The 27311-nt window shown below is 43.3% G+C and overlaps 1 protein-coding gene across 17 annotated transcripts in view; it reads right to left on the bottom strand.

Annotated features, from left to right (window-relative positions):
* Positions 1 to 27311, bottom strand: part of LOC309552109 (protocadherin alpha-C2-like) — a 426489-nt gene that overhangs the window by 96210 nt on the left and 302968 nt on the right. Inside the window, exon 1 of one of the 17 annotated variants that reach the window (XM_082252892.1) lies at positions 3938 to 6453. The exons of the other annotated variants lie outside the window; for them this stretch is intronic. Within the exon in view, the coding sequence (XP_082109018.1) occupies positions 3938 to 6436 (2499 nt within the window). The 5' untranslated portion in view covers positions 6437 to 6453. Of the gene's footprint in view, positions 1 to 3937; positions 6454 to 27311 lie in introns of those variants that run through there. 17 annotated transcript variants of the gene reach the window in all.

Here is a 27311-nt window from a genome sequence, read left to right as displayed (position 1 = left end):
GTAAATTTTTCTTCACTGCAGTGACAAGGTGAAGCAGTGCCCTTGCCACATTCAGCTATATTTAGAAGTCTTAGCAATTGTGCATAGTTGTTCAGTTGGAGTATCCCACTCATCCCTTCTCCTATCCTAGTTCTCAAATAAAACAACAAAAACCAAAAGCCCTAGACTGATTTCTGACTGAGCCAAGCACTTTGAATATGCTATACTACCAAGTTGTTGCTATGGGTAACCCAGAGGAATTTGTAACCAGCAACTCCCATGGGAGTAGTGCTACATAAGAGAACAAAAAAAAAAAATCTCCAAAACAAAAAAAACCTCCAAAAAAAAACAAAAAAACAAATACATTTAGCAAAGAGACATCCCAATCCACCAAAGAGACATCCACAAATTTTCAGCAAAGAGATGGCCCAATCTAGCAAAAAGACTGCCCAATTCAGCACCTGTACACACTCAGCCCTCCACACCATTACACACTCAGCCCCCCCACACCAGTACACACTTAAACCTCCCCCATAGCTGTATGCACCCAGTCCCCCCCACACCTGTATGCACTCAGCCCCCTGCACACCTGTACATACTCAGACCCCTCCTTACATCTGTATGCATTCAGCCCCCTCTTCACACCTGTACACACTCAACCCCCTCCTCCCACATGTACGCATTTACCCTACTCATACCCCTGTACACACTCAACCCCCCTCACACCTGTACACACTCAGCCCCCCGCTCACTCCTGTACACACTCAGCTCCCCTCACACCTGTACACACTCAGCCCCCCTCACACCTGTACACACTCAGCCCCCCTTACACCTGTACACACTCAGCCCCCCTCAAACCTGTATGCACTCAGTCCCCCTCACACCTGTATGCACTCAGCCTCCCTCACACCTGTATGCACTAAGCCCCCCTCAAACCTGTACACACTCAACCCCCTCCTCTCACCTGTATGAAGTCAGCCCACCCTCACACCTGTATGCATTTAACCCACTCATACACCTGCACACACTCAGCCCCCTTTACACCTGTACACACTTAGCCCCCCTCACACCTGTATGCACTCAGCCCCCCTCAAACCTGTATGCATTCAGTCCCCCTCACACCTGTACATGCTGAGCCCCCTTCACCTGTATGCACTCAGCCCCCCTCACACCTGTATGCATTCAGCCCCCCTTCACACCTATATGCACCCAGCCCCCCTCACACCTGTATGCACTCAGCCCCCCCTCACACCTGTATGCACTCAGCCCCCCCCTCACACCTGTATGCACTCAGCCCCCCCTCACACCTGTATGCACTCAGCCCCCCTCACACCTGTATGCACTCAGCCCCCCTCACACCTGTAAACACTCAGCCCCCTTCTCCTGTATGCACTTAGCACCCAGGCCCACTACAGGTGTATGGGCTGTCATCCCCCTCCCCCCCTCCAATGGCGGCCCTGAATAAGTCTTTTTATTCTGTAACTTGGTGTTTTTCAGTAGTAAATAAAAACAGAAAATAGGTTATAATGCGATTAACTTGTAGAGAAGATATTATCAGCTAAGGGAGCTAGGGGAGGAGATGCAGTCATTGAAAATGAGGTAAAATAGGAAGCCTCGAATCTAAGAAGCTGAACTGCTGTGCCAGGGAATATGCATACCACCTGATTAGCTGTGCAAGATACATCTGAATTACAAAACTGATGGGCCTGAATTTAAAAATGCTTTGGCATGTAAAAAAAATAAGCATACTGTATTTGCACTATATTTGCGCATTTGTTTAGAGCAGCATTTTTCAACCAGGGTGCCTTGAGGCTTCGTCAGGGGTGTCTTGGCAAAATGCCTAAGAATTGAAAAAAAATTACATATATACAAGCCAGCTGGTGGATATAGCCTGCCTTTTAGTTACACAAAGCCACATGTTTTCTCAGGCATCATTATGACTTTCCAGACACTGGCATCCTAACAACCAATTATGTCATCAGTTGATAAGGGGGATGTCAGTTGCCTCCACAGCATCCTTGTTTGACCCTTCTCTGCCTATCTCCATCAGCACTGGGTCACATTAGCTTACGGATGGAAAGAAATTGAGGGAGAAGAGAAACATTGGAATACTAGTCAGTACCAGTGTGCAAAAGTGTATTTGCTTTGGAAGAAAAAAAAAATCCCATCTACCATTGGGTGCCCTATTTGTGTTGATGTTGCTGCACTATGTAAAACTATTAGAAACGTTTTTTACATTTTAAAATGGGGTTCCTCGAGACTGTCCATAATTTTAAAGGGTGCCTTGACTGACAAAAGGTTGAAAAACACTGGTTTAGTGACATTATATTGATTACCAACATTATACAGTAATGGCATTTGGGTTATATCACAATGCATCTCAATGCATGAAAGTTACCTACGTCAGTACTATCTGCATGTGTGATGTTAAAAGTGCAGTCGCTCATGTAAACCCGATTTCATATTTTATCAGCAAAACTATGAATTGTTTCATTGTTCCACTTAGTTTATCACTTTGCTCTGTGTACAGAGACTTCAGTGCATGCACAGATGATTCCTGAAAACTGGAGCTAATTCCTAGCAACCATTACGTTTACCTAGAGAAAAACCAAGAATTCCATAGGTTGCTATAGGCCACTGCTTTCAATTTGCTTACATTTCTATAAATTATTCACATTTTTTTCTAGATCAGTAACAAAAAAAAACATTTAAAGCAATCCATACATTAATTCCTTCTGAAAATGCAAGTTGCCTGGGAATTTTGCTGAACGACTGGCTTTATTATCTTTTGAATCACTGACCAAGTGCAAAAGGCAGCAAAGCCTGAGAAGTCAGAGATTTCTATTTGCATACCTGTTCCAGGTTCAAAGTATCAAAGTAGGTCAGTATGACAGCCAGTCAGCCAGCATTTTCAGAAGAGATGCCAGCAAGCAACGGTGGGTTCTGTGCTTCTCACATTACTAGTTTCTCTATTTTACCACTTATATTTTTGTGATTATTGTTCTGGTCCACAACATGCACTTGTTTAAATCAAGTTCACTAATATGTACTAAAAAGTCAGTTTTACTATACTTTCCATAAAACGACTCATACTCACCTGGCAGATGCACAATTCTATAGCCCTGTATTAAAAATGTAAAAATGTTTCACATGAATTATAAATGCTGAAATACAAAAACATGTTTCATCTCACTACCTTTTATATGACAGAAAAGGTTATTTAAAGAGGAGTTCCAACCTACAATTAAACTTACCTCCATCTTCATGCCCGGGGTCACCTGAAAAACAAATGGATAATCGCAATTTTTTTTTTTTTTTTTACTTACCTGGTTTAGAAGAAAATATACTTACCTTACTTCCTCTTCCTCCCCTCGGCGGCCACGGCGATTCGTCACTTCCTGGCTTGCAATGATTCCTGGGAGCTGAACGTCATCACTCCCAGGAATCAATGCGCCTGCACCGGCCCCAACGTCAGTTCCGGTGCAGGCGCCGTCATACCTTGCTAAACAGCTTCTGGGCATGCCCAGAAGCTGTGCAGGGATGACGATGCGGCACCGGAAGTGACGGCGGGGCCGGTGCAGTGCATTGAGGGACCGAAGAAGACGGAAGAGGACGCAGAAGAGGATCGCGCTGGCTTCAAGCTGCCCACACCTGAGATGGCAGCGCTGGACAATACTTTTTCAAGGTAAGTATTTCTTCTAAAAGGTAAGTGCAACCCAGGACAGATCAGAGGTTAGCCATTGTGGAATGTACTAGCCCTAACTGTCCCAGGGGTATTTTTATTAAAAAAAGTATTCCCAGGGTGGAACTCGCTTTAAGGAGTTGTGCCATTTCTTGTAACTTGTCCTAGGGGCAGCATAAATGCCTTTATATATTAGAAACAAATAGAAATCACAAAGACAAACAAATGATGAGTTTTATGCACAGTAAGCATTAACAGTAGTATATTTAGTCTCACCTCTACAGGAGTAGTTGTTTCACTTTGTAAGATGATTAGACTATGTCTCTGTCCACTCTGGGCTGTTAGGTTTCTGTCTGCAATCACTGCATGTGGCATAGTTCCTACTGGAACACCAGTATTATAAAACATAAAAGTGTCACTTCCTGACCCAGCTGTCATGCAGGCCTTGTAGCAGTAGGTCTTTGTAAGTGATCCATTCCCCCTAACCTCAATAAAATGAGGCTGTGCTTTTAATCCAGGTGGAAGTCTGGTTTCAATGTTATTGTTGGCTTGTTTGTACGGGTCTGCGGGGTTTGGGTTCTGAACGATACAACACCCTGCGCAGCAACCAGTGCAGCAAGGGTCAACATTACTTGTACATTTACAGCATTTAAGAATAAAAATGACAATCAGCGTCAAAAGAAATACAAATGAAATAGAACACAGAGCTATTATCAAATAAATAGTCATTTCAGAGTAGCTTGTGCTGTTTTTGACATGTCTACGGGAGCCAGGGACAAGTTTTGAAATCCTGTCCACAACAGCCACACTTATGGTGGTGGAAGAGGAAAGAGGAGGTTCCCCATTGTCTCTTACAATAACAGTCAAGTTGTAATTGGTAATACTGTCATCTGCAACTTTCCTTGTAGTCCTTATTTCCCCTGTATGCAAGTCCACCTTAAAAAGTTTAGGATCTGTGGATTTGCCTAAGTTATAAAACAACCAGGCATTTTGTCCAGAGTCTGAGTCAACTGCAATAACTTTTGTAACAAGGTAGTCAGCGCTTGCAGCTTGGGGAATCATCTCAATGGACCTTGAACTGTTTGTAGGGGCAGGAAACAAAATTGTTGGCGCGTGATCATTTTGATCCACAACAAAAACATATACAGTAGCAGTGCTGCTAAGTGGAGGGTTTCCAGCATCTTGTGCTTGAACAACAAATCGAAATTCTCTTAGTTTTTCATAGTCAAATGACTGGACTGCATATATAGTTCCATTGTCAGATTTGACAGAAACATATGTAGAAACAGGGAGGCCTTCAGCATCCCCCTGAAGAAGCATGTATGAAACAAATGCATTTTCATTGGAATCTGGATCCATGGCTTTTACTGAGAACACCGATACTCCTGGGGCATTGTTTTCCAAAACATACATAGAGTAAGATGGCTCATCAAATACTGGAGGGTTGTCATTCACATCTGAGATTTCCACATAGAGTGTTCTCTGAGTTGACAGTGGTGGATTTCCAGAGTCTGTAGCTGTCACTGTGATATTGTAAGAAGGACACTTTTCTCGATCCAGTTTACCATCAGTCACCAGTGTATAACTATTTTTAAATGCCTTTAATTTAAATGGAAGGTTTTGCTGGATCGTTAGGCTAACTTGTTTGTTGATCCCTGAATCTTTGTCATTTACACTAATTAAAGCCACAACGGTGTCTTCCTGTGAGTTTTCAGCAACAGGAGAATAATTTGAAGTCACAACTATCTCTGGGGCATTGTCATTGGCATCAATTATTTCAACCAACACTTTGCAATGTCCTGCCATAGGAACTGGACCTTTATCAGTGGCCTGCACATAGATTTCATAGGATGATGATTTTTCAAAGTCCAACGGTCCATTTACTCTAACTTCTCCAGATTTGGCATCTATAGTAAACAACTGCCTAACTTTCTGTGGGGTATAGCTACTGAATGAATATAAAACTTCACCATTTGACCCTTCATCTGGATCAGATGCATTTAGCTTGACCACTAAAGTACCTGCTGGCGAATTTTCAAGCAGGCTAGCTTTGTAGGTAGATTTATCAAAGAATGGATTGTTATCGTTTGTGTCCATCACATTGATCAAAATTTGGGCCGTGCCAGATTTTGCCTGACTGCCCCCATCTATAGCTGTAAGAACCAGCCGATGAAGAGATTTCTGTTCTCTGTCTAATGGTTTTTTCAAAACAATTTCAATCAGCTTGCTGTTGCCGTTAAATGTCTTTAGGTCCAGTGCAAAAAAATCATTGTCACTTAGTTTATAAGTCTGAATAGAATTGCTTCCTATGTCAGGATCCAGTGCGCTCTCAATAGGGAACCTAGCTCCAGGCACAGCTGACTCACTGATATTCAAATAGTATTCATTTCTAGGGAATTTAGGGGCATGATCATTAATGTCTAATATCTCTACCTCAATGTTGTGCACCTCCACAGGGTTCCCTACAACGACCTCAAGATTGATTATACAGGGGACACTTGGGACACAAAGCAATTCCCGATCTATTGTTCTATTTACAAATAGCACTCCATTGCCTAGATTGACATCAAAATACTGCTTGTCATTGCCAGATGTGATACTGAAGCTTCGTGTGGGCAACTGCTTGAGATCTAGACCCAGGTCACTGATGACATTGCCCACAAACGCCCCATGATTTAACTCCTCCTTCACCGAGTACCTAAGCTGCCCTGTGACCACGTTCATTAGCATTAAGAGGGCTGCAGACAGCCCTACACACCTCCTAGTAAAAGCCATCTTAGCAGGTAAACAGCACTCACCCGACCCCTCCCCACAATAGCCTGACTCTCACATCCTCATGAAATCGCAGCACTTTACCATACACAACCAGCAGACAGGTGACAATGAAGGTGGCTGCTTCCCCAATAAATCCATGGCTTTGTTCCGATCTTCCCTGGGTGGGAGGATGAAGGAGATCGGGGGCCCCTGATCGTTTCCGAGCTAGCGGTAATTCAGCAGAGCTTGCTTCATGGCTGCCCGAGTCGTCCTTGTATCAGGGGAGGGGGCGGCTCGGCTCGGGTTCAGCACGGCTGGATTTCAGCACCTGAGCCGGGGACAGCGCCTGCGGCTCCTCTTCTTTCTTTCATTCATTCATTGAGCAGAGAGCGGCAGTGGGCTTGGTTTCAGCACCTGCATCATGGACAGCGCCAGAGCCGCACGTAGCTTGGAGCAGCGGATGGAACAACACGCCTTCCCGAGGAACCAATGTGTGCAATCCAGCTCGAGCTATGGACCCAACCCCTCTGTGCGAGCTGACTCCGTGCTTCCAGAGAGCTTCATAGCGCCAATGCATAAAACAACATGTCAGCAATACACTGGCAAACCTACAACTCACAGGATGCCGACAATTGCCTTTCAGAGGAAGCTAGAAATCCCCTGCCTCTCTATAGACGTGCACGCTGCTTTCATTCAAGCAGCCAATTTCCCACACTAATCATTCTTCTCTCTCTTCAAGTTACCTCTTCTGCTCTTTTAAGGCAACATTCACATGGCCGCTATCATTTTATTCATGTTTTAGATCCTGCATATGATGATACTTCTATTAAGATCTGTTTTACCCACTTAAAGACCAGGCCTTCTTCTGACTTGTGTTACTTACAAGTTAAAATCATAATTTCTTTCTAGAAAATTACTTAGAACCCCCAAACATTATATATATATATATATATATATATATATATATATATATATATATATATATATATACACATACATACATATATATATATATATATATATATATATATATATATATATATATAACACCCTCCTAGATAGGTGCTAGGTTAGGGTTAGCCACATAACGACCAGCCGCCGCAGATGTACTGCCAGGGCTGCTGTTAGAAATCGTGGAGCCCCGTACAGACTACCTTGCATTGCCCCCCCAAGAAAATATTAAAGATATATTTAGCTGCTAAAATTACTACAAAATCACTATTAGCAGACACAAATATAACATTACTTGCATAATTCCTGCTAAATCTAAAAAAAAAACTATGTTAAAAAAGATGACATGAGAAAAATATAAAAGCTGGGCAAGTTGGAGCTCAGTCATCAGACCCCATTCACACTAGCGCGACTTGTCAGGCGGTCGGTCGCCTGCCATTGATAAGCACAGGACCCGTTCTAATAGGAGCGACACAAGTCGCTCCGACTTAGAAAAAGGGTCCTGTACTACTTTGGGGCGACCTGGAGGCAACTTGCATTGACTTCAATTATATGACTTCACAGGTCGCCGCAGCAAGTCATGTCGCCCCTGTCTGAACGGGGTCTTAGAGAGACAGAGAGAGAGAAACAAAGTTACAATTTACAAATAAACTCCTGAGCAGAGATAAGTGCTGGGAGGGGGGCCCACACAAGGGAGGGGGATTAGTGAGGGACAACTGTCTCTTTCTCAACAGATACAAGCTGATAGCAGGGAGAGGGACAGATCTGATTCAGGTGCTGGAGGAAGATTTCTGTTTTTGTTGTCCATCACTAATCCCCCTCTCTGTGTGGCCCCCCCTGTGTGCTCGGGCCCCCTACAAGAGGGCTGGTGGTCCCCCCTATCAGTGGCCCTGTGTACTGTGGCAGGCTGGCTTTCCCAGGCAAAGTCCCGTGTCAGGCACGAGTGTCAGGCGACTCCGATGGCCGCCTGACACCGGCAATCTATCCCTGCTTACAGAGAAGGACGGATGGCTGATGTAAGCACAGCCGTCCTTTTCCCTGAGATGATTACAGAGCTCATGTGATCCTGCTATATGGGATCGCATGTCTCTATGGTCATCTCAAAAGCCCAACCCCCCCACAGTTAGAATCACTCCCCTAGGCTTACATTTAACCCCTTGAACACCCATAGTATTAACCGTTTCCCTGCAATGGCATTATTACAGTAACAGTGCATATTTTTAGCACTTTTTACTGTAGTAATGTCACTGGTACCCCTTAAAAGTGTCAAAAATGTCAGTTAGGGGTCTGATCTGTCGCAGTCCCACAAAAAGTCACAGATCGCCGCCATTGCTAGTAAAAAAAAAAAACAAAAACAATAAAAATGACATAAATCTTTCCCGTAGTTAGTAAACGCAATAACTTTTGTGCAAACCAATCAAAATTCGCTTATTGCGATTTTTTTTTGGGAATGTTATATAGCAGAATGTGAAAAATATTGTTTTTTTTTTTTTTCAAAATTGTCGCTCTTTTTTTGTTTATAGCACAAAAAATTAAAATCACACAGGTGATCAAATACCACCAAAAGAAAGCTCTATTTGTGGGGAAAAAAAAAGGATGTCAATTTTGATTGGGTACAGCATCGCACGGCCACACAATAGTCCGTTAAAATCGCGCAGTGCCGAATCGCAAAATAGGGCCTGGTCATTAAGCAGCAAAATCCTCCGGTGTTAAAGTGGTTAAAAGCAATGTTATGCTCCATCTGCTTATCAGGGGAGCCTGATCTGTTAGTTATGCCTGTTACATGTGTCCAGGTGTGAGTCATTTGGTCTAAGGGAGTGTCCCCACTGTATCCAATAGGGGAGCCTGTCAGACAGTGGAGGAAACCTGGCCAGTGGCAAACAGGCTTTTGTGGCAGTCCCACTGGGAGGGAACCACTGCAGTGCATCCTTTGACTGACCATAAAAGCCAATGGCACATGTGACAGGCATATTTGGCAGTCCCAGGAGGAGGGTGATGGCTGTCTCTCCTCCTGCTGTCTGAGGAAGGTGGTCACTGGCAGTCGGCATAGTGAGCCAGGTGTGGAGCTGAGCCTGAAGCATCCGGTAAAGCTGATGGTGGAGCTGCTGGCAGAGTCGTCTGGGAAAACAGTGTCCATGAGTACCAGGGGGCTTGCCAAGGGGTCTGCCCAGGAAGGGGGACCACTCCAGAGAAGTCAGAGGATAGAAGGTCAGCTCACACAGATAGTAAGAGTAAAGGGGATGCCAAGTATAACCCTGAAGAGTAAAGGGTAAAGGGGGTACCAAGCGGGGCCCTGAAGAGCAATTCACAATATAGTTTGCTTATCAAGTACTTCACTAGAGTGGCAAGGTGAAGCAGCAGCCTTGCTGCACTCAACATAGCTAGAAGTCCTCAAACTGTGCATAGTTCATCCAGTTGGAGTATCCCACTCATCCTTTCTCCCATCCCAAATTCTAAAATAAAAACAACAAAAAACAAATCCCCTCCTGACTGAGCCAAGCACTTAAGCACTAAGAATTGATAAGTTGTTGCTATGGGTAACCCAGGGGAATGCGCTTCAAGCAGCTCCCCAGGGAGAAGTGCTACAGCTACGGTCTTTCAAACACAATTGTTTTGGAATAAATACACCTTAAAGTAGTCTAAAAGACCCCAAACCCCTCCAATGCACTCAACGTTTTTGGAAAGAATACACCTTAACCACTTGCTGATCGCCCCACGTACATATACTGCAGGGTGGCAGCTATTGCAGGTGAAATCACATACCTGTACATGACTAGCTCCCACTGTGATTAGACACAGTGGGAGCCAATCAGTGCGTCCCACGGACCCTATGTCAACCAGGACCCGGCAAGGCAGATCACTGTTCTTCTAGTAGGGGAGACATAGATCCTGTGTTTCTGCTAAGCAGGAACACAGATCTCTGTCTTCTCACAGCCAAAGCCCCCCCCCCCCCCCCACACACACACACAGTTATAAAGCACTCCCTATGAGCACATTTAAAGACTGGGTCTTTTTATGACTTTTGTTGCTTACAAGATAAAATCAGTATTTTTTGGTAGAAAATTACGTAGAACCCCCAAACATTTTATATATATACCTCTCCCATTTTTGTAAATATTTTATTATATCTTTTCATGTGACAGCACTGAAGAAATTACACTTTGCTACAATGTAAAGTAGTGAGTGTACAGCTTGTATAACAGTGTAAATTTTCTGTCCCCCTCAAAATAACTCAACACACCATTAATGTCTAAACCACTGGAAACAAAAGTGAGTACGCCCCTTAGTTGAAATGTCCAAATTGGGCCCAATTAGCCATTTTCCCTCCCCGGTGTCATGTGAATTTATAGTGTTACAAGGTCTCAGGTGTGAATGGGGAGCAGGTGTGTTAAAAATGGTGTTATCGCTCTCACTCCCCCATACTGGTCACTGGAAGTTCAACATGGCACCTCATGGCAAAGAACTCTCTGAGGATCTGAGAAAAAGAATTGTTGCTCTACATAAAGATGGCCTAGGCTATAAGAAGATTGCCAAGACTCTGAAACTGAGCTGCAGCACGATGGTCAAGACCATACAGCGGTTGAACAGGACAGGTTCCACTCAGAACAGGCCTCGCCGTGGTCGACCGAAGAAGTTGAGTGCACATGCTCAGCATCATATCCAGAGGTTGTCTTTGGGAAATAGACATATGAATGCTGCCAGCATTGCTGCAGAGGTTGAAGGGGTGGTGGGTCTGCCTGTCAGTGCTCAGACCATACGCCACACATTGCATCAAATTGGTCTACATGGCTGTCATCCCTGAAGGAAGCCTCTTCTAAAGATGATGTACAAGAAAGCCCACAAACAGTTTTCTTAAGAAAAGCAGACTAAGGACATGAATTACTGGAACCGTGCCCTGTGGTTTAATGAGACCAAAATAAATGTATTTGGTTCAGATGGTGTCAAGCGTGTGTGATGGCAAGCATGTGAGGAGTACAAAGACAAGTGTGTCTTGCCTACAGTCAAACATTGTGGTGGAAGTGTCTTAGTCTGGGGCTACATGAGTGCTGCTGGCACTGGGGAGCTACAGTTCATTGAGGAAACCATGAATGCCAACATGTACTGTGACATACTGAAGCAGAGCCTGGTCCCCTCCCATCGGAGACTGGGCTGCAGGGCAGTTTTCTAACATGATAACACACCCAAACACACCTCCAAGACGACCACTGTCTTGCTAAAGAAGCTGAGGATAAAGGTGATGGACTGGCCAAGCATGTCTCCACACCTAAACCCTATTTAGCATCTGTGAGGAATCCTCAAACGGAAGGTGGAGGAGCGCAAGGTCTCTAACATCCACCAGCTCCGTGATGTCGTCATGGAGGAGTGGAAGAGGACTCCAATGGCCGCCTGTGAAGCCTTGCACCCCACTCCCATGTCACAATGGCTCCCGCTGTTATCAATCTGTCCAATGAGGAGAGAAACAGTGGCTGGAGCCGATGCGCTCATGCACATTGCTGGATCTAATCAGGCTCAGATAAGAAAAAGAGGGGGGTCTGAGGGAAAGCTGCAGCACAGAAGGTTTTCACCTTAATGCATAGAATGAATTAACCACTTAAGCCCCGGAGTATTTGGCTGCTCAAAGACCAGGGCCTATTTTGCGGTGTGGCACTGCATGACTTTAACGGACAATTGCGCGGTCGTGCGACGCTGTACCCAAATTAAATTGACTTCATTTTTCCCACGAACAGAGCTTTTTTTGGTGGTATTTAACTAGTAATGGCGGCGATCTGTGATTTTTTTTGCAGGACTGCGACATTGCGGCGGACAGATCGGACCCTTGACTGACATTTTTGACATTTTTGGGAGTACCAGTGACATTACTACAGTAATCAGTGCTATACATATGCACTGTTACTGTACAAATTACACTGGCAGGGAAGGGGTTAACTTTATTAGTGATCAGTGGGTTAAATGTATCCCTAGGGGCGTGTTTCTAACTGTGGGGGGGCGTGACTAGTGATGTAACCACAGAGACATACGATCCTACATAGCAGGATCGTGTAGTCTCTGCAGTTAGATCAGGGAGAATGACAGGCGGCTTTGTTTACATTAGCCGTCTGCCTTTCTCCCTCTCCAGCGGGAGATCGCGAGTGACCGGCGGACATCGGAGCCGCCGGTCACTCGTGCGGGGATGTCAGGGAACGAGAGGGGGCAGGAGCGCGCCTCCAAATTGATTTTCAGTCATTTTCAGAGATGACATTAAATCTGTGCACTGGAGTTTGTTCATCTCGGCATTGCAAGTTGTGTTGAGCATGCAGGGCAAACAGGCACATAATAGACAAATAGATGTTGCTGCGCCTATCCCTTTAAAATTGCTTGTGTAATATATCCTCCTGTGATATAAATAAACCATATGTTATCCAAGCCTTCTCAGTGTCCTTATATGTGTGCTTTACAATGTGTATATTAATACACTGTTCATATCCAAACCAGATACAGAAAAAATATATAAAATATATATAAACAATTCTTGTCCTTTTCCCTCCAAATGGCGATACAGTAAAAGATGAATAAAGTTTGTAGTGCACTTGTATAGTCCACACTTACTGTGCCAAATCTGTGAAAAGTGCTATCAGTGACTTCCACCACCATTCACAATTGCACTACAGGCCCCTCTGTACTCCTCCTTCTGCTCCTATGAACCCCTAGATATCCTGGGCTACTTTACAAATTCGGGTCCATGGCCTTTTAAATCCGCGCTCCCAACACTACATGTAAAGTCATTGGACAAAAGGTATCCTTATAGTGTAGTAAGTATTGGCAAATGTTTATTTAAAATAATATGCACCGACATTTAAGTTGAAGACAAATAGCTTGCAATGGCAGCCGGGTTCGGAGGCACCCACGTCACTTCCGGTTTCGGCAAAACGTCACTGGCTCCACTCAACGCATGCCGTCACGGTCATGAAACTCATGTGACAGTGACAAAACGCGTTGAGTAGAGCTGGGTGACGTTGCCAAAGCCAAAACCACCCTGCTTTCATTGCAAGCTGTTTGTCTTAAATGTAAGTGCATATTATTCTAAATAAACTTTTGCCAATACTTACTACTCTATGAGGATACCTTTTGTCAGATGAGTTTACATGCAGTGTTGGGAGTGCGTATTTACAGGACCATACACCCACATTTGTGAAGTAGCTCAGGATATGCAGGAGTACATTGGAGGAAGAGGAGGAGTACAGAGGAGCCTGTTTCTTGCACCCCAGAGGGGAAAAATGTGATTTGATTTGCATGTGAAAGGTTAAATGTGGAGGTGAGTGTAATTGTGAATAGTAGTGGGAGGCGCTTTTCACAGATTTGGCACAATAAGTGTGGACTACTAACTTTATTCATCTTTTACTGTATCACCATTTGGAGTAAAAAGGACACTTGAAGAATAGTTCATACATATTTTTTATTTTAAATATTTTTTCTTTATGTGGTTTGGATGTGAATAGTGTATTAACACACACAGGGTGAAGCACACATAAATGGACACAAGGAAGGTTTGGATAACATATGGTTCATTTATATCACAGGAGGAAATAATACACAAGAGATAGGCACAGCAACATCTATTTGTTTATTTTGGTGATTAGCATTGTGGGAACGCAATTTGGTTGTTTGCAGCCACCCACGAGAATTATATTGTCTACACAAGTTACTAGGTAGCGTGGGATAACACATATATTTTAGGCACATAATAGAACTTTAATGGAGGACAGGCATAACAGGGTTGATTTACTAAAACTGGAGAGTGCAAAATCTGGTGCAACTCTGTATAGAAACCAATCAGCTTCCAGTTTTTTTTTTTTTTTTTTTTTTGTCAAAGCTTATCTGAACAAGCTGATATTAGAAGTTGGTTTGCAACCATGCACAGCTGCACCAGATTTTGCATGCTCCAGTTTCAGTAAATATACCCCAGTATATCTCTTCTGCATTCAAATCCTGTCTGTTTGCCAAATGCTTTTTTCTTACATAAAGTTCCACTTTAAGCTGAATACCAGGTATGGATTGTACTGCATGAATTCAATGGTCCAATGTAAGCATGCATGTGCTCAGTGCTAGGACAATATCATCCAGTGCCCAGGGTTAAGACAGTACCCAACTGGTGTGTGTGCTCAGTAGGGTTGCCACCCCATCCCTTTAAACCAGGACATATATTTATTACACAGGTTCTGAGGCTAATATTGTGCACATAAGGCACTAAGTGAGTTTATTACCACCTTAATCACTTAATCAGTGACAGAACCTGTGTAATTAATATGTGTCTTGGTTTAAAGGGATGAGGTTGCAACCCTAGTGCTCAGTCATCTTCTGTAGCTGTAATCACACTCCCAGCTGCCAAGGTGCTTCTCTCACCATCACTAGTGATGGTCATAGATGCTTCTAATTTATTATCCAATTAATGAGCGGTTCGATCAATCTGATCGAATCTGCAAACAATCAAACAGCCATAACCTCTCTTCTGATCAATTTAGACTCAATTTAGATTTGATTTGATCCAACTGAGTTGATCAGTCAGGGTGAAAAAATATTGAAAATGATGTACCGTTCAGCAGTACTGGTATACCTTGTTCATTATTTTGATCACAGGTACAAGCATCTTGCACAGAATTCCTTGAAAATGTATCAATTAATGCAAAGCATTCTCTGATTTGGCAAGGTGGAAATTGTGATGTCACTGCCCTATTTTCAACCTCATCAATTTACAATCATTAAGCAAAAATGCAAGGTGTTCTGTTAATCACTTTACCCCCGGAGGATTTGGCTGCTCAATGACCAGGCCATATTTTGCGATTCTACACTGCGTGACTTTAACGGACAATTGCGCGGTCGTGCGACACTGTACCAAAACAAAATTGACGTCCTTTTTTCCCACAAACAGAGCTTTCTTTTGCGCTATATATTTACTAGTAATGGCAGCAATATGCGATTTTTTTTGCGGGACTGTGACATTGCAGCGAACAGATCGGACTCCTAACTGACATTTTTGACACTTTTGTGGGTACCAGACATTACTACAGTAATCAGTGCTATAAATATGCACTGTTACTGTCAAAATGACACTGGCAGGGAAGGGGTTAACTTTATTGGTGATGAAGAGGGTTAAGTGTGGCTTGTTAGATCATCCCAGAGACATGCGATCCTATACAGCAGGATCGCATAGCCTTGGTGATGATCTAAGGGAAAATGACAGATGGCTGTGTTTACATCAGCCGTCTGTCTTTCTCCCTCAGCTGCGGGAGATCACGAGTGGCCAGCGGCCATTGGAGCCGCCGGGCACACGCGCTGGCTCCCCAGCTGATGAGTGGCGCACGATCGTCCCCTAGCTCCTCCCAGGCTAGCGCCGTACATGTACAGCCTGGGAGAGCCGACCTGCCGCCGTACAACTGCAGTGGATGGTTGGCAAGTGGTTAATAATGCCTGTGCTGAGCAAGCATGCTCCCGTGGTTACTATGCTAGGTACAGTGATAGGACCGAGATAATAGCAGTGGTCACTGTAGTAGTGGTAATAACTACAGGGATTTTCTGCTTCCACAGTGACCGCACAGGTATGTAATATGTATAGAAAAATAAGCCGCGCTGCGTGAAGTGGGTAAACAAAAAATTAATGTCCAAACAAAAATCAATGTCCCATATAACAACTTGATTGACGCTGAAAACATAGATCACACTCCACGGTCTCTGTAGGAAATGAAAAGACCTTTGATAATGTCTTCTTGGACGAAACGCCGTCAGGTCGCGGCGTGCTGACGTCATCCCGGAAGTTATTCTAGGAGCGGATGCGCTTTGCCGTCCGTCCGGCGGCTCCCATCCATCGCGATTTTATCTACTATGCTTGTGAGTGTTTCTTCTTTTATTAAATAAACCAGTCATTATTTTATTACACTATTGGCGCTTTTTCTTTCACTCGGGCTACATCTTGGCACTGAGTTTCCAGTCAACACCATTGATGCTGTTGGTCCCGGAGCTTCATGCATGATGGGCAAGCGTTATTAGATCTACTGCTTGGATTATTTGTCATCTGGTAAGAGGCTAATAGGGCTTTTGAGTGACGTTTCTGGTTTCTTGGCGATCTGGATCTATCTATTTGCTCATTTGACTTATTTTTTCGGTAAGAGGCTTCACAATTGGTGGTGGTTTGTTCCACATTCCTCTTCTTACACTGGACTATTCACGTTTTACTCATTATTCATTTGGTGAGCTGCTGCACGATTGATAGGGATTCCTTATTGGTGGTGGAAATTTTATTTAAATTACGGTATCACACTATGTAAGTGTTTTTTTCTTTTGCATATTATTCACGTTATTCGCTGAGGACTCTGACAACTCCCATCTCCCGGATCTGTGACTATATCTCAGCATATAAATTTGCATATTTTTAGTGGTTATCCGGTAAGCACATTTCCTACAGAGACCGTGGAGTGTGATCTATGTTTTCAGCGTCAATCAAGTTGTTATATGGGACATTGATTTTTGTTTGGACATTAATTTTTTGTTTACCCACTTCACGCAGCGCGGCTTATTTTTCTATACATTATCTGAGGGTGTGGTCGCACTTGAAGTCGCTGCTCTTTTTATATTATTCACTTTAGCGCGGTTATTTTCTCTTTTTATTCTTATGTAATATGTATAATTACAGACAAAAATTGCCAAATAGGCCCGAAGGGGAAGAGGTGGGACTTTGAGTGATGACACAAATCATGTCATCAATAGGAACAGTGTTAAATAAAAAAATATACATTTATTCACATGAGTTAAAACATCACCACAAAGTGGGACTTAAATGACAAATGGTTAAAACAATCACATAAGCAATCAAACCCCTGTAGCACATCATAGCATGGGCCTGACAGTGTTAGTGCACAGCAGAGTACAGTCCCATTGGTTCTTGTCCAAAGCCCCAACGCATTTCAACTTATCCAAGTCTTCTTCAGGGATTTGCTGGACAATAGGATAATACTGATATCTATGTGTGTGAAGATCAGTGCTCAGGCAAGACTCCTAGTCATATAAAGTACAGCTTTGTGTAGACCTGGGAGCAAGGATACAGATGGATCCCCACTCTAGCCCCTGTAGGAGGCACAGCTCCACCAATGATGCTGATTAGCACACACAGGTCTAGCATACATCCACCATGCAACTGCAAACAGGGCATACCTACATTGTTAAACGCTGGACCAATGTAACTATTTTTACAAAATCCATACCAGGAATTCAGCTTTACGATAGGAAGAAGGGCTGTGCGACTCAGTGTTGTGCGTCTGACCGGGCTGTGCGACTCAGTGTTGTGCATCTGACCGGGCTGTGCGACTTAGTGTTGTGCGTCTGACCGGGCTGTGCGTCTGACCGGGTGGTGCGACTGGGAGTATTGTGCGACTGACTGGGCTGTGAGATTGTGAGTGTTGTGCAACTGAGCGTCAAGTGAGTGAAGCGGAATACCACAGGGTGAGAAGGTAGCGTTAGGAAGCCAGGAAATAGCCACATAGGATAGACTTAAATCGCTGAATCCCCATTAGATTAGATTAGTAGGTACAATGCCCGGCGGGTGTGGAGATGCGACTCGGTGTACATCTTGTGATATGTATGCGTTCCTCGGACAGGTGATCGAGGGCGAATACAAATGCGCAAAATGTAAGCACGTTGCTTCCCTGGAAGCTCAGGTCCTGAATCTAGGGAAGCAGCTGGCAACACTGAGACGAATGTCCATACTGGAGGAGAGCCAGGATTGTACCAGTCAGGTGCAGGCAGGGGTCTGCACAGAGGTGGGCGGAGTATCGGAAGTACAGGCATCAGAGCAGAGTAGAGGGGTGACAGTTAGGAGGGGTAGAAGGGAACAAGGCAAGGAGGCTGATCCTGGGCTGGAGCACCCCAACAGATTCGCCCCGTTGAGTGATGTTGGGGAAACCAGTCAGGGACCAGCATTGCTGGAGCAGAGTGACGCCCCTAGCTGCCAGGGGAAGAACTCCTCCAGTGAGGCCGGGAGAAAGGGAAAGGAAAGACAGGTGCTGGTGGTAGGGGACTCAATTATTAGAAGGGCAGACAGTGTAATCTGTGACATAGACCGTGTGCGCCGAACAGTCTGTTGTTTGCCGGGCGCTCGGGTTCGGCACATCGCGGATCGGGTGGACAGATTACTGGGTGGGGCTGGGGAAGACCCAGCTGTCATGGTACACGTGGGTACCAATGACATAGGCAGAGGAAGACGGAGAGTCCTAAACGAATCAGGGACTTAGGCGCTAAGTTGAGGACTAGGACCTCCAAGGTAGTATTTTCCGAAATACTACCTGTACCTCGAGCCACACCAGAGAGGCAGCGGGAGATTAGGGAAGTTAACGAGTGGCTGAGGAGCTGGTGTAGTAAGGAGGGTTTCGGGTTCCTGGAGAACTGGGCCGACTTCTCAGTCGGTCACCGGCTCTTTGGTAGGGACGGATTGCACCTAAATGGGGTGGGTGCAGCCGTACTGGGTGCGAGGATGGCCGAAAAGTTAGAGGGGCTTTTAAACTAGGGAATGGGGGGGAGGGTACAGATGTAGAATTAGCCAGTGGAAAGCAAGATTCAGAGGGCAGAAATGGGGGCATTAGCGGTAGGGTGTTCGGAGCTCCTAAACCCAGGGTGGGTACGGGGAAAAATCAAGAGAGCAGCCTAATAACATCAAATGAGGATAAATGTAACCGATCTAAATTACGAGGCTTGTATACCAATGCCAGAAGCCTGGCCAACAAGATGGGAGAGCTGGAGCTGCTGATGTTTGAGGAGGACTTAGATTTTGTGGGGATAACTGAGACTTGGTTCGACAGCTCTCATGATTGGATGGCGACCATTCAGGGGTATTCCCTTTATCGCAGGGATAGAGAGGGTAAAAAAGGGGGAGGGGTATGTCTGTATATTAAGAACAGTATACAGGTAAATATGAGGGATGATATTAATAATGGAGCTATGGACGAGGCAGAATCCCTATGGGTAGAGCTTCAAAGTGAAGGCACGGTGGGGAAGGTAATATTGGGCGTATGCTATAGGCCCCCCAACCAGAGTGAGGAGGGGGAGGCGGACCTCATGTTACAGATAGGATTGGCAGCAAGGATGGGAAATGTCATTATAATGGGGGACTTTAATTATCCGGATATAGACTGGGCAGAAGGAACCGCGCACTCAGCCAAGGCTAGGCAGTTCCTAAATATTTTGCAGGACAATTTCATGGGTCAGATGGTGAATGCACCGACAAGAAACAATGCGGTACTTGACCTACTGATTACCAACAATGCAGACCTGCTCACGGATATAGAAATACGGGAAAACTTAGGGAGCAGTGACCATAGGTCAATTGGTTTCAGTATTAATTACAGTAATAGGAAACACATGGGTAATATTAAGACGCTGAATTTCAAAAGAGCCAATTTCCCTAAACTGCGCTCACTGCTAGAAAATATAAAATGGGATAGAACCCTGGGAACAAAGAACACGGAAAAATGGGAGTGCTTCAAGAGCATACTTAACAAGGGGGTGGGCCAGTGCATTCCACTGGGAAATAAATTTAAAAGAACAAAACTAAACCCTGGGTGGCTAAACTCCAACATAAAAATGTATATTAGAGCTAAAGAAAAGGCCTTCAAAAAATACAAGACTGAGGGGTCATTGGCAGCATTTAAGCACTACAAAGAGTGTAATAAGAAATGTAAAGATGAAATCAGGGCGGCTAAAATAGAACACGAGAGACATATAGCGGAGGAGAGTAAAAAGAACCCCAAGAAGTTCTTTAAGTATATAAACAGTAAGAAAGCGAGGCCAGAACACATTGGCCCCATAAAAGATGATGAAGGAAAAATGGCCACTGAGGACAGAGAAAAGGCGGAAGTGTTAAATAATTTCTTTTCTTCAGTCTTCACAAAGGAATCGGGGGTCTACACGAACCCAGCTTGTAAGGCCGAACTAAATAATACACCTCAGGAAGTGCCGCCATGGCTAACAGAAGATAGACTTAGAGCTAAACTAGAGAAGCTTAACATAAATAAATCCCCGGGACCGGATGGCTTGCACCCGAGGGTTCTTAAAGAGCTCAGCCAGGTGATTGCCAGACCATTATTCTTGATCTTTAAGGATAGTTTACAGACGGGTATGGTGCCAGCTGATTGGAAAAAAGCCAACGTGGTACCAATATTTAAAAAGGGGCCGAGATATATCCCGGGTAACTATAGGCCGATCAGCCTAACATCTGTAGTCTGCAAAATATTGGAGGGGATGTAAAGGGACCACATACAAGACTTTAGTAATGAAAACAGTATTATAAGTATTAATCAGCACGGATTCATGAAAAATCGTTCGTGCCAAACCAATCTATTAACCTTCTATGATGAAGTGAGCTGCCACCTAGATAAAGGTAAGCCTGTGGATGTGGTGTATATGGACTTTGCAAAGGCCTTCGACACCGTTCCCCACAAACGATTACTGTACAAACTAAGGAAGATAGGTATGGACCATAAGGTGAGTACCTGGATAGAGAACTGGCTCCAGGGGAGAGTACAGAGGGTGGTGATTAATGGGGAGTACTCGGATTGGGCGGGTGTGGAAAGTGGGGTCCCCCAGGGTTCTGTCCTGGGACCAATCCTGTTTAATTTATTCATAAATGATCTAGAGGAGGGGATATCTAGTACAATCTCAGTATTTGCAGATGATACTAAATTAGGCATGCCAATATCTTCTATGCAGGATGTGGAAACCTTGCAAGCGGACCTGAACAAAATAACGGAGTGGGCAACTACATGGCAGATGAGATTTAATGTTGAAAAATGTAAAGTAATGCACTTGGGGGCCAGAAACCAGAAAGCAAGCTACTCGCTAGGGGGGGAACCTCTGGGTGAGTCTAGGATGGAAAAGGACTTAGGGGTACTGGTAGACAACAGGCTTGGCAGTGGCATGCAATGCCAGGCCGCAGCAAGCAAAGCCAACAAAATACTGGGATGTATAAAAAAGGGGATTCACTCCAGAAATAAAGAGATTATTCTCCCGCTCTACAAGACTCTGGTCCGGCCACATCTGGAGTATGCTGTCCAGTTCTGGGCACCGGTCCTTAGAAAGGATGTGCTGGAACTGGAGAAAGTCCAGAGAAGGGCAACAAAAATAATTAGGGGGATGGAGGACATCAGCTATGAAGAAAGACTACAAGCCCTGAACTTATTCTCTCTGGAGAAGAGACGATTGAGGGGGGATATGATATCAATGTACAAATACTGTACTGGCGACCCGAGCATAAGGAACAAACTATTCAGAGAAAGGAGATACAATAAGACACGTGGCCACTCACTAAAACTAGAGGAAAGGCGGTTTACCCTTAAAGTGCGTAAGGGGTTCTTCACTGTAAGAGCGGTAAGGATGTGGAATTCTCTTCCACAAGCAGTCGTATCAGCAGGGAGCATTGATAGTTTCAAAAAACTGTTAGATGGACACCTTAAAGACCACAACATACAGGGGTATACAATGTACGGCTAAAAGCAAACACACACACACATCATAGGTTGAACTGGATGGACTGATGTCTTTTTTCAACCTCACTAACTATGTAACTATGTAACTATGTTAACACAGTATTAAACCCAAAACCAAAAATGTAATATCTTGCAGCTTATCAACCATTAGATGTGGTGGTTGTATCGGTTTTCTTTTCTTAGGCCTTTTCTCCTCCTGTTTTCACACAGTGATCTGCCAGTAATAAAACTCCTGTATTAGAGTGCCCCCATTCTGGATGAATGAGTGCAAGGGCACCTTTAAACAGCAGCATTGTCAGTTTTGGTGCAAAGAGGGGGATGTTAGATGTAGTAGCGGATTTAAATATGCTAACAAATTAAAGCCAAACTCCGGCTAATACTTTATAAATAGGTAAAGCAATCCTTTTTTTTTTTATTTGTTTGGATAAAGGTTTTATATGAATAAATAAAAGCCGATCATTGTAAGAAGCCCTGCTAGTGTTAAATGGTTTGTCTGATTTATGTAATGTATACATTCTACTGGAGAGCTTGAATGACCAGAAGAAAAAAGGAGAAACAAAGCTAAATTAAAATGAATGCAGCCATCACATCTAAGAAATGGTAATCTGCAATATAATAAATGTTTGCTTTTGGGCTTAATACCACCTTAAATTGATAAGTGAGAAGATTTATTAGTGACCCCCTATGTTTACTATGCAACAGGGAAGCTGCTCAGCATTGGACCCAGAAGATAGCGTTAATCACTGTAGTAGCAGCGACAATTACAGTAATTCTCTGTCTCCACATCCACCCCACAGGTATTGGTACAAACTGGACCGTTGGAACTATGCTATAACATCCAAACCTGAATTCAGCTTTAACACCAATCACAGATGAAAACATATCACTAAATTCGCTACTGTTATAAAATTACATTTACTATTTTAACCCTCTGAGTAGTGGTATGTTTCACCCTCTTCATTATAAGGTGATTTTTCAGTTTTCTCTGCTGCAATATTTTTACTGAAAATTACTTGGTCATGCAACACTGTACCCAAATTAGTTTTATATCATTTTTATAAGACAGATAGAGCTTTCTTTTGGTGGCATATAAAAAACATTTTTTTTTTTTTTTACTATATAAAGGAAGAAGCAACAGAAACTTGACAAAAAACTTTGTTTTAAAACAAAATGTTTTGGGGAAGTGGAACTGGGTAATGCCCTAGGAACAATAAATGTACAGGCCATATACAAAGAGATCAAGGGGTAAAGGGGTTAATGTACAGATGTGCAGGAGGTGAAAGGTAAATACGCATGTAGTGGGTGCCGCTCTGCCACCAGGGGCCCTGCACCTTCCAATGGCCATTGCTGACATACACACTGACAGGCTTGAGGACACAGGAGTCTGTCAGTAGCTGTGGGTGACTTCTCCCACAGTCCACAGAGTGCTAAGCGGCATTTATATGGATCTGACCACCCATTCTGCACCCTCCCCTGTCTCCTCATTGACAGGGGAGGGAATGAATCACCAGCCAGGGAGAGCTTGCAAAGGATCCTGGGACATGTAGTCTCCAGCACAGGCGGCCCCATTCTAACGTCCTAGGGCCAGTAACTACTCAGCCCAGCATGCTCTTGGGAGAACTGGGACACTCAGAGGCTGCCTGTGAGTTGGAGATGTCACCATGAGGCAAGGGAAGACAGACATGACCAGAGAGGCTGCCATCCATTGAGGCGACCATTCTGCCACAGCTACAAGAGTTGGGTGGGGATGGAAATCCCACTAGAGAAGGCCTTCTGGTGCATCTATAGGTGCTCCTGAGGACGTGAGGCTTTCCGGTTGCAAGGTAGCTGGTTGGGCCACCTGAAGAACCTGTCTGTCAGGACATCTTGTTTGATTCCTTGGTTGCAGGATTGCTGAGTCGGCGCTTGCCCACCTTGAAGACACTGCAGGCAGACAAAATTGCCTTACCTGTGCCTACACCTGTAGATACACTTACACCTTGCTGAGCAGTCATAGTATCCGTCTTGCTTGTCAGGATACTGCCAGCATACTGCACATCACTTTTGTCTGCCAGGATACCTCTTTAATTACACGTTGCTTATCCTGCCACATAGGATATCATGTGCACCAACAACAGGCTAGCTGAAGATACTAGAAATCTCCATTGTGAGGACTTCCCTGTTTCTCCTTCAGTTAGCAGTGATTTGGTGGTCATAGTAATTTTCACTAAAGAGGAACTCTAGCGTTAATCCTAAAGTTGATAATTTACATTGTTGCCTATTGCATCACGTGTTTACTGCCTGGGCCTGTAATTTCAGGAGTTTAGGGAAATAGATGACCGTTACCAAGTCAGGCCTGTTTCCTTTCATGCCTGAGCACATAGGCCATACTAAAGTCATTTAAGTTGTCTAACGGTGTCATTTGAGATTTACACATAGTCCTGTGCTATATTTTCTAAATCTGAGTTTTTGCCATTCTTCATGATCCCCAGCCAAAAAGTGAGACATAGCTGCTAATGACAGCCTTTGTTTACATTTTGTGATGATGTGATTGATCACAGTGATAACATGGTGCAGAGCCACTCTCATTGGCTCTGTACATTCTGCCTCTGATTACATTTCAGTGCGCAATTCCTGAAGGATGCAAGATGTTACCGCTCTAGTTAATTGAAACAATTCTTGTATTTTGGGGGTTTAAATCAAGCCTTTTAATACAGAAATATGGGGGGGGGGGGTTGTCTGCTGACTTCATCCTGAAAAAAACAAATTGCCTAAATGTATTGCTCACCTGCTGGTTGCTATAGTTTATTAGTCACAGACCCAGGACAAGGATGTGCATCAGGAAACTCAGAGTAAAGTTAGAGTCCATATTGGTATACTTGTTTTGCGTGAGTAAATAAAATTATTACAAATAGAGGGTAAGCTTGATGTTTAGGCAACTAGAATTTGCAGGATGAAAAGTCAGGAATTGTAGCTTCCATGTTTTTCTTAGGTAAGGTTTACTTTATTTAAAAAAGAACATGATTTAACTTTCTACTTTTAATGGTCCGTGGTCCACTATTTAAAATGTGGCTCCACCCGTTGAAGCTGAAGCTCTTAAAAATAAACACTTGAGGAAAAAAGGAGATGATATATCCACCCTTTATCAGACTTCAGCAGTGCAGGTGGTGATGCCATCTTCCTGCCGATGTGATCAAAAAGAATGTTGAGCACTGCAGCACAGTGCAAGATTGTCTGCTAACTGAGAATGGAGCTACCCAATGACATTAACCATGCAAAGGGCAGAAGGCAGGGAAAAGGTAAGTATAATATCAATTTTCTTTGCACAGGTGTTTTCCTTATCTTTTATTTCAAAGCGGAGCAAGTGGACAGAAGGATATGCTTAAAAAGCATATTTTGCTTTGCAGAAATCATTTTGGCTTGTAATGAGCAATGCATTATTTAGATGCTTCTTATAATCCTGAGATTTTATTGGAAGCCGGGTGAAGAATTGCACTTAAACTTAGTCTTTCACAATTCAGTAAAACATCCCCCTATTTTTCCCGTCACAGTCCCTTTATCTTTTTTTTTCCACAGAAAAATTAATCATTTTCACTATATATCTATACAACAAAAGCAGTGGCCATGCATGCACTTTATTTAGTGTAGCCCATTTAAAGCTGGAATGGAGCTGAACAAAAAAAGTCTATGTGCCTCATCTATATACAGTATTATATCTGATTATTATGTGATTGAATCACTCTTAAAGGAGATAACTCAATAGGACTGCCATTATTTTCTTCATACTTTACCTTATGCAGCTTATATCCCTAAGTTCCCATTCACACCAGCCTGATTATGTGTGGTGCATTTAATGCATGCATGTTAGTGTGCTTTTTATTAAGGCAGCTCATTCCTTTGAATGGTCTGCCCATTGCACCACATAAAATAAAAAAATGTGCAGGCTGCATTTTTTTCATGCATGGCAGTCCAAAATCCATGCATTGTATAGCACAGGTGCATTGACACTGTAGCACACCACCACACATAACATCACCACTGTATTTAGTATTAATTTCACAATATAGGCTCACATCACAAGAAGTCACCGCTTTATGATTACAAAATGGTCTTGCTCTCATGACTCTCCAGGCCAGGTCCATAGGCTGACCCTTGCCCACAGCAGGTTCCAACATGGATACCAAGCCTTTGTGGTGAGAGAGATAAAGAACATCTGTCCACCCACTGAGCAGGGCTATCATTACCTGCCACAGTCACCTGCTTCTACTCAGTCTACCCACTATTGATTATAATGTGTCCCAAACCTGAAGTATATATAATGTGTCCCAACCTAGATCCCCATATTGAGATCTTTCTGATACATCAAGGTTACTCGTATGCTGGTTCAAGACACATCTAATAGTTAAAGACACAAAACTAGACATGTGAGATCTGTTTCATTACAAATCCAAATTCATACAAAAATTTTGTTATTCTGAGATTTGGATGTATCCGAATCTCTAAATCACAATAGTAACACATTTTCATAAATCTGAAATAAATTACTGTGAAAACAACAAATTAATTTGTATGCATTTGTTTCATTAATCTTCAGAGGGTTTTGCATGTTGTATGTTCAATAATATGTGTCACACTCTGTACTGTTATAAATAGCGAATCCCAAAGTCACATCAAAGTCGCTTTGAAATCGCAAATTACAATGCAAAGTTGTACTAGAAGTCACAAGTCTTTGGGGTCCCAGCAATGTTTGAAGCATCTAAAATAACATAATGACATAATGACATATTGAATGAATCCAAATCTTCCGGAATTTGATTTGAAACAAATCCGAGTATACAAAACAAATTCAAAAAACATTATTCTAACGTAATTAATATGATGAAAAACAAAATAATCACCTTAACAAATGAATCCAAAATGGAACACATTTTTTTGTCATGTACATCTCTATACAAAACACTTCTTACTTAAAGAAAGTTCCTTACTTGAAAAAAGTTGATTTGAGACTCACAGGTACATCTCTACTCAGTTTTCACATACTGTACATGAACAGTTGTTTCAGATTATTTGGCTGAGGTAGAACTGACTGTGCTGCTGTAACATAACACTGTCCCTAGTTGTTTCACATAGGAAAAAGGTGCATACAAAACATAATGTGGCTCATACCTGAGATGAATAAAGTCCATAGCAACCAAAAAGTCTGTAGCAAGTGGAATCCCAGAAGAAGAGACCTTTTTGAGGGGTAGCATTATGTCCTGACAGATAAACTCTTATGGACAACAGCTCTGGGCTGGTCCTCTGCAGATGTATATATACCCAATTACACACAATATGATACATCTACATACAAATTGTAGGCTCCTGACAACATTACGTCAGCCTAATACATCATCTGTTTATTTTTATGGATGTTTTATTAAAAGCAATATAAAAATCAGTTCACAAAGATTTACACACAGGTC

The sequence above is a fragment of the Pelophylax lessonae genome (genome assembly GCF_965119305.1).
Source record: "Pelophylax lessonae genome assembly, chromosome: 4".
NCBI lineage: Eukaryota > Metazoa > Chordata > Amphibia > Anura > Ranidae > Pelophylax > Pelophylax lessonae.
Note: the sequence above shows the minus strand (reverse complement) of the source record. Positions and strands in the feature narration are given on the sequence as shown.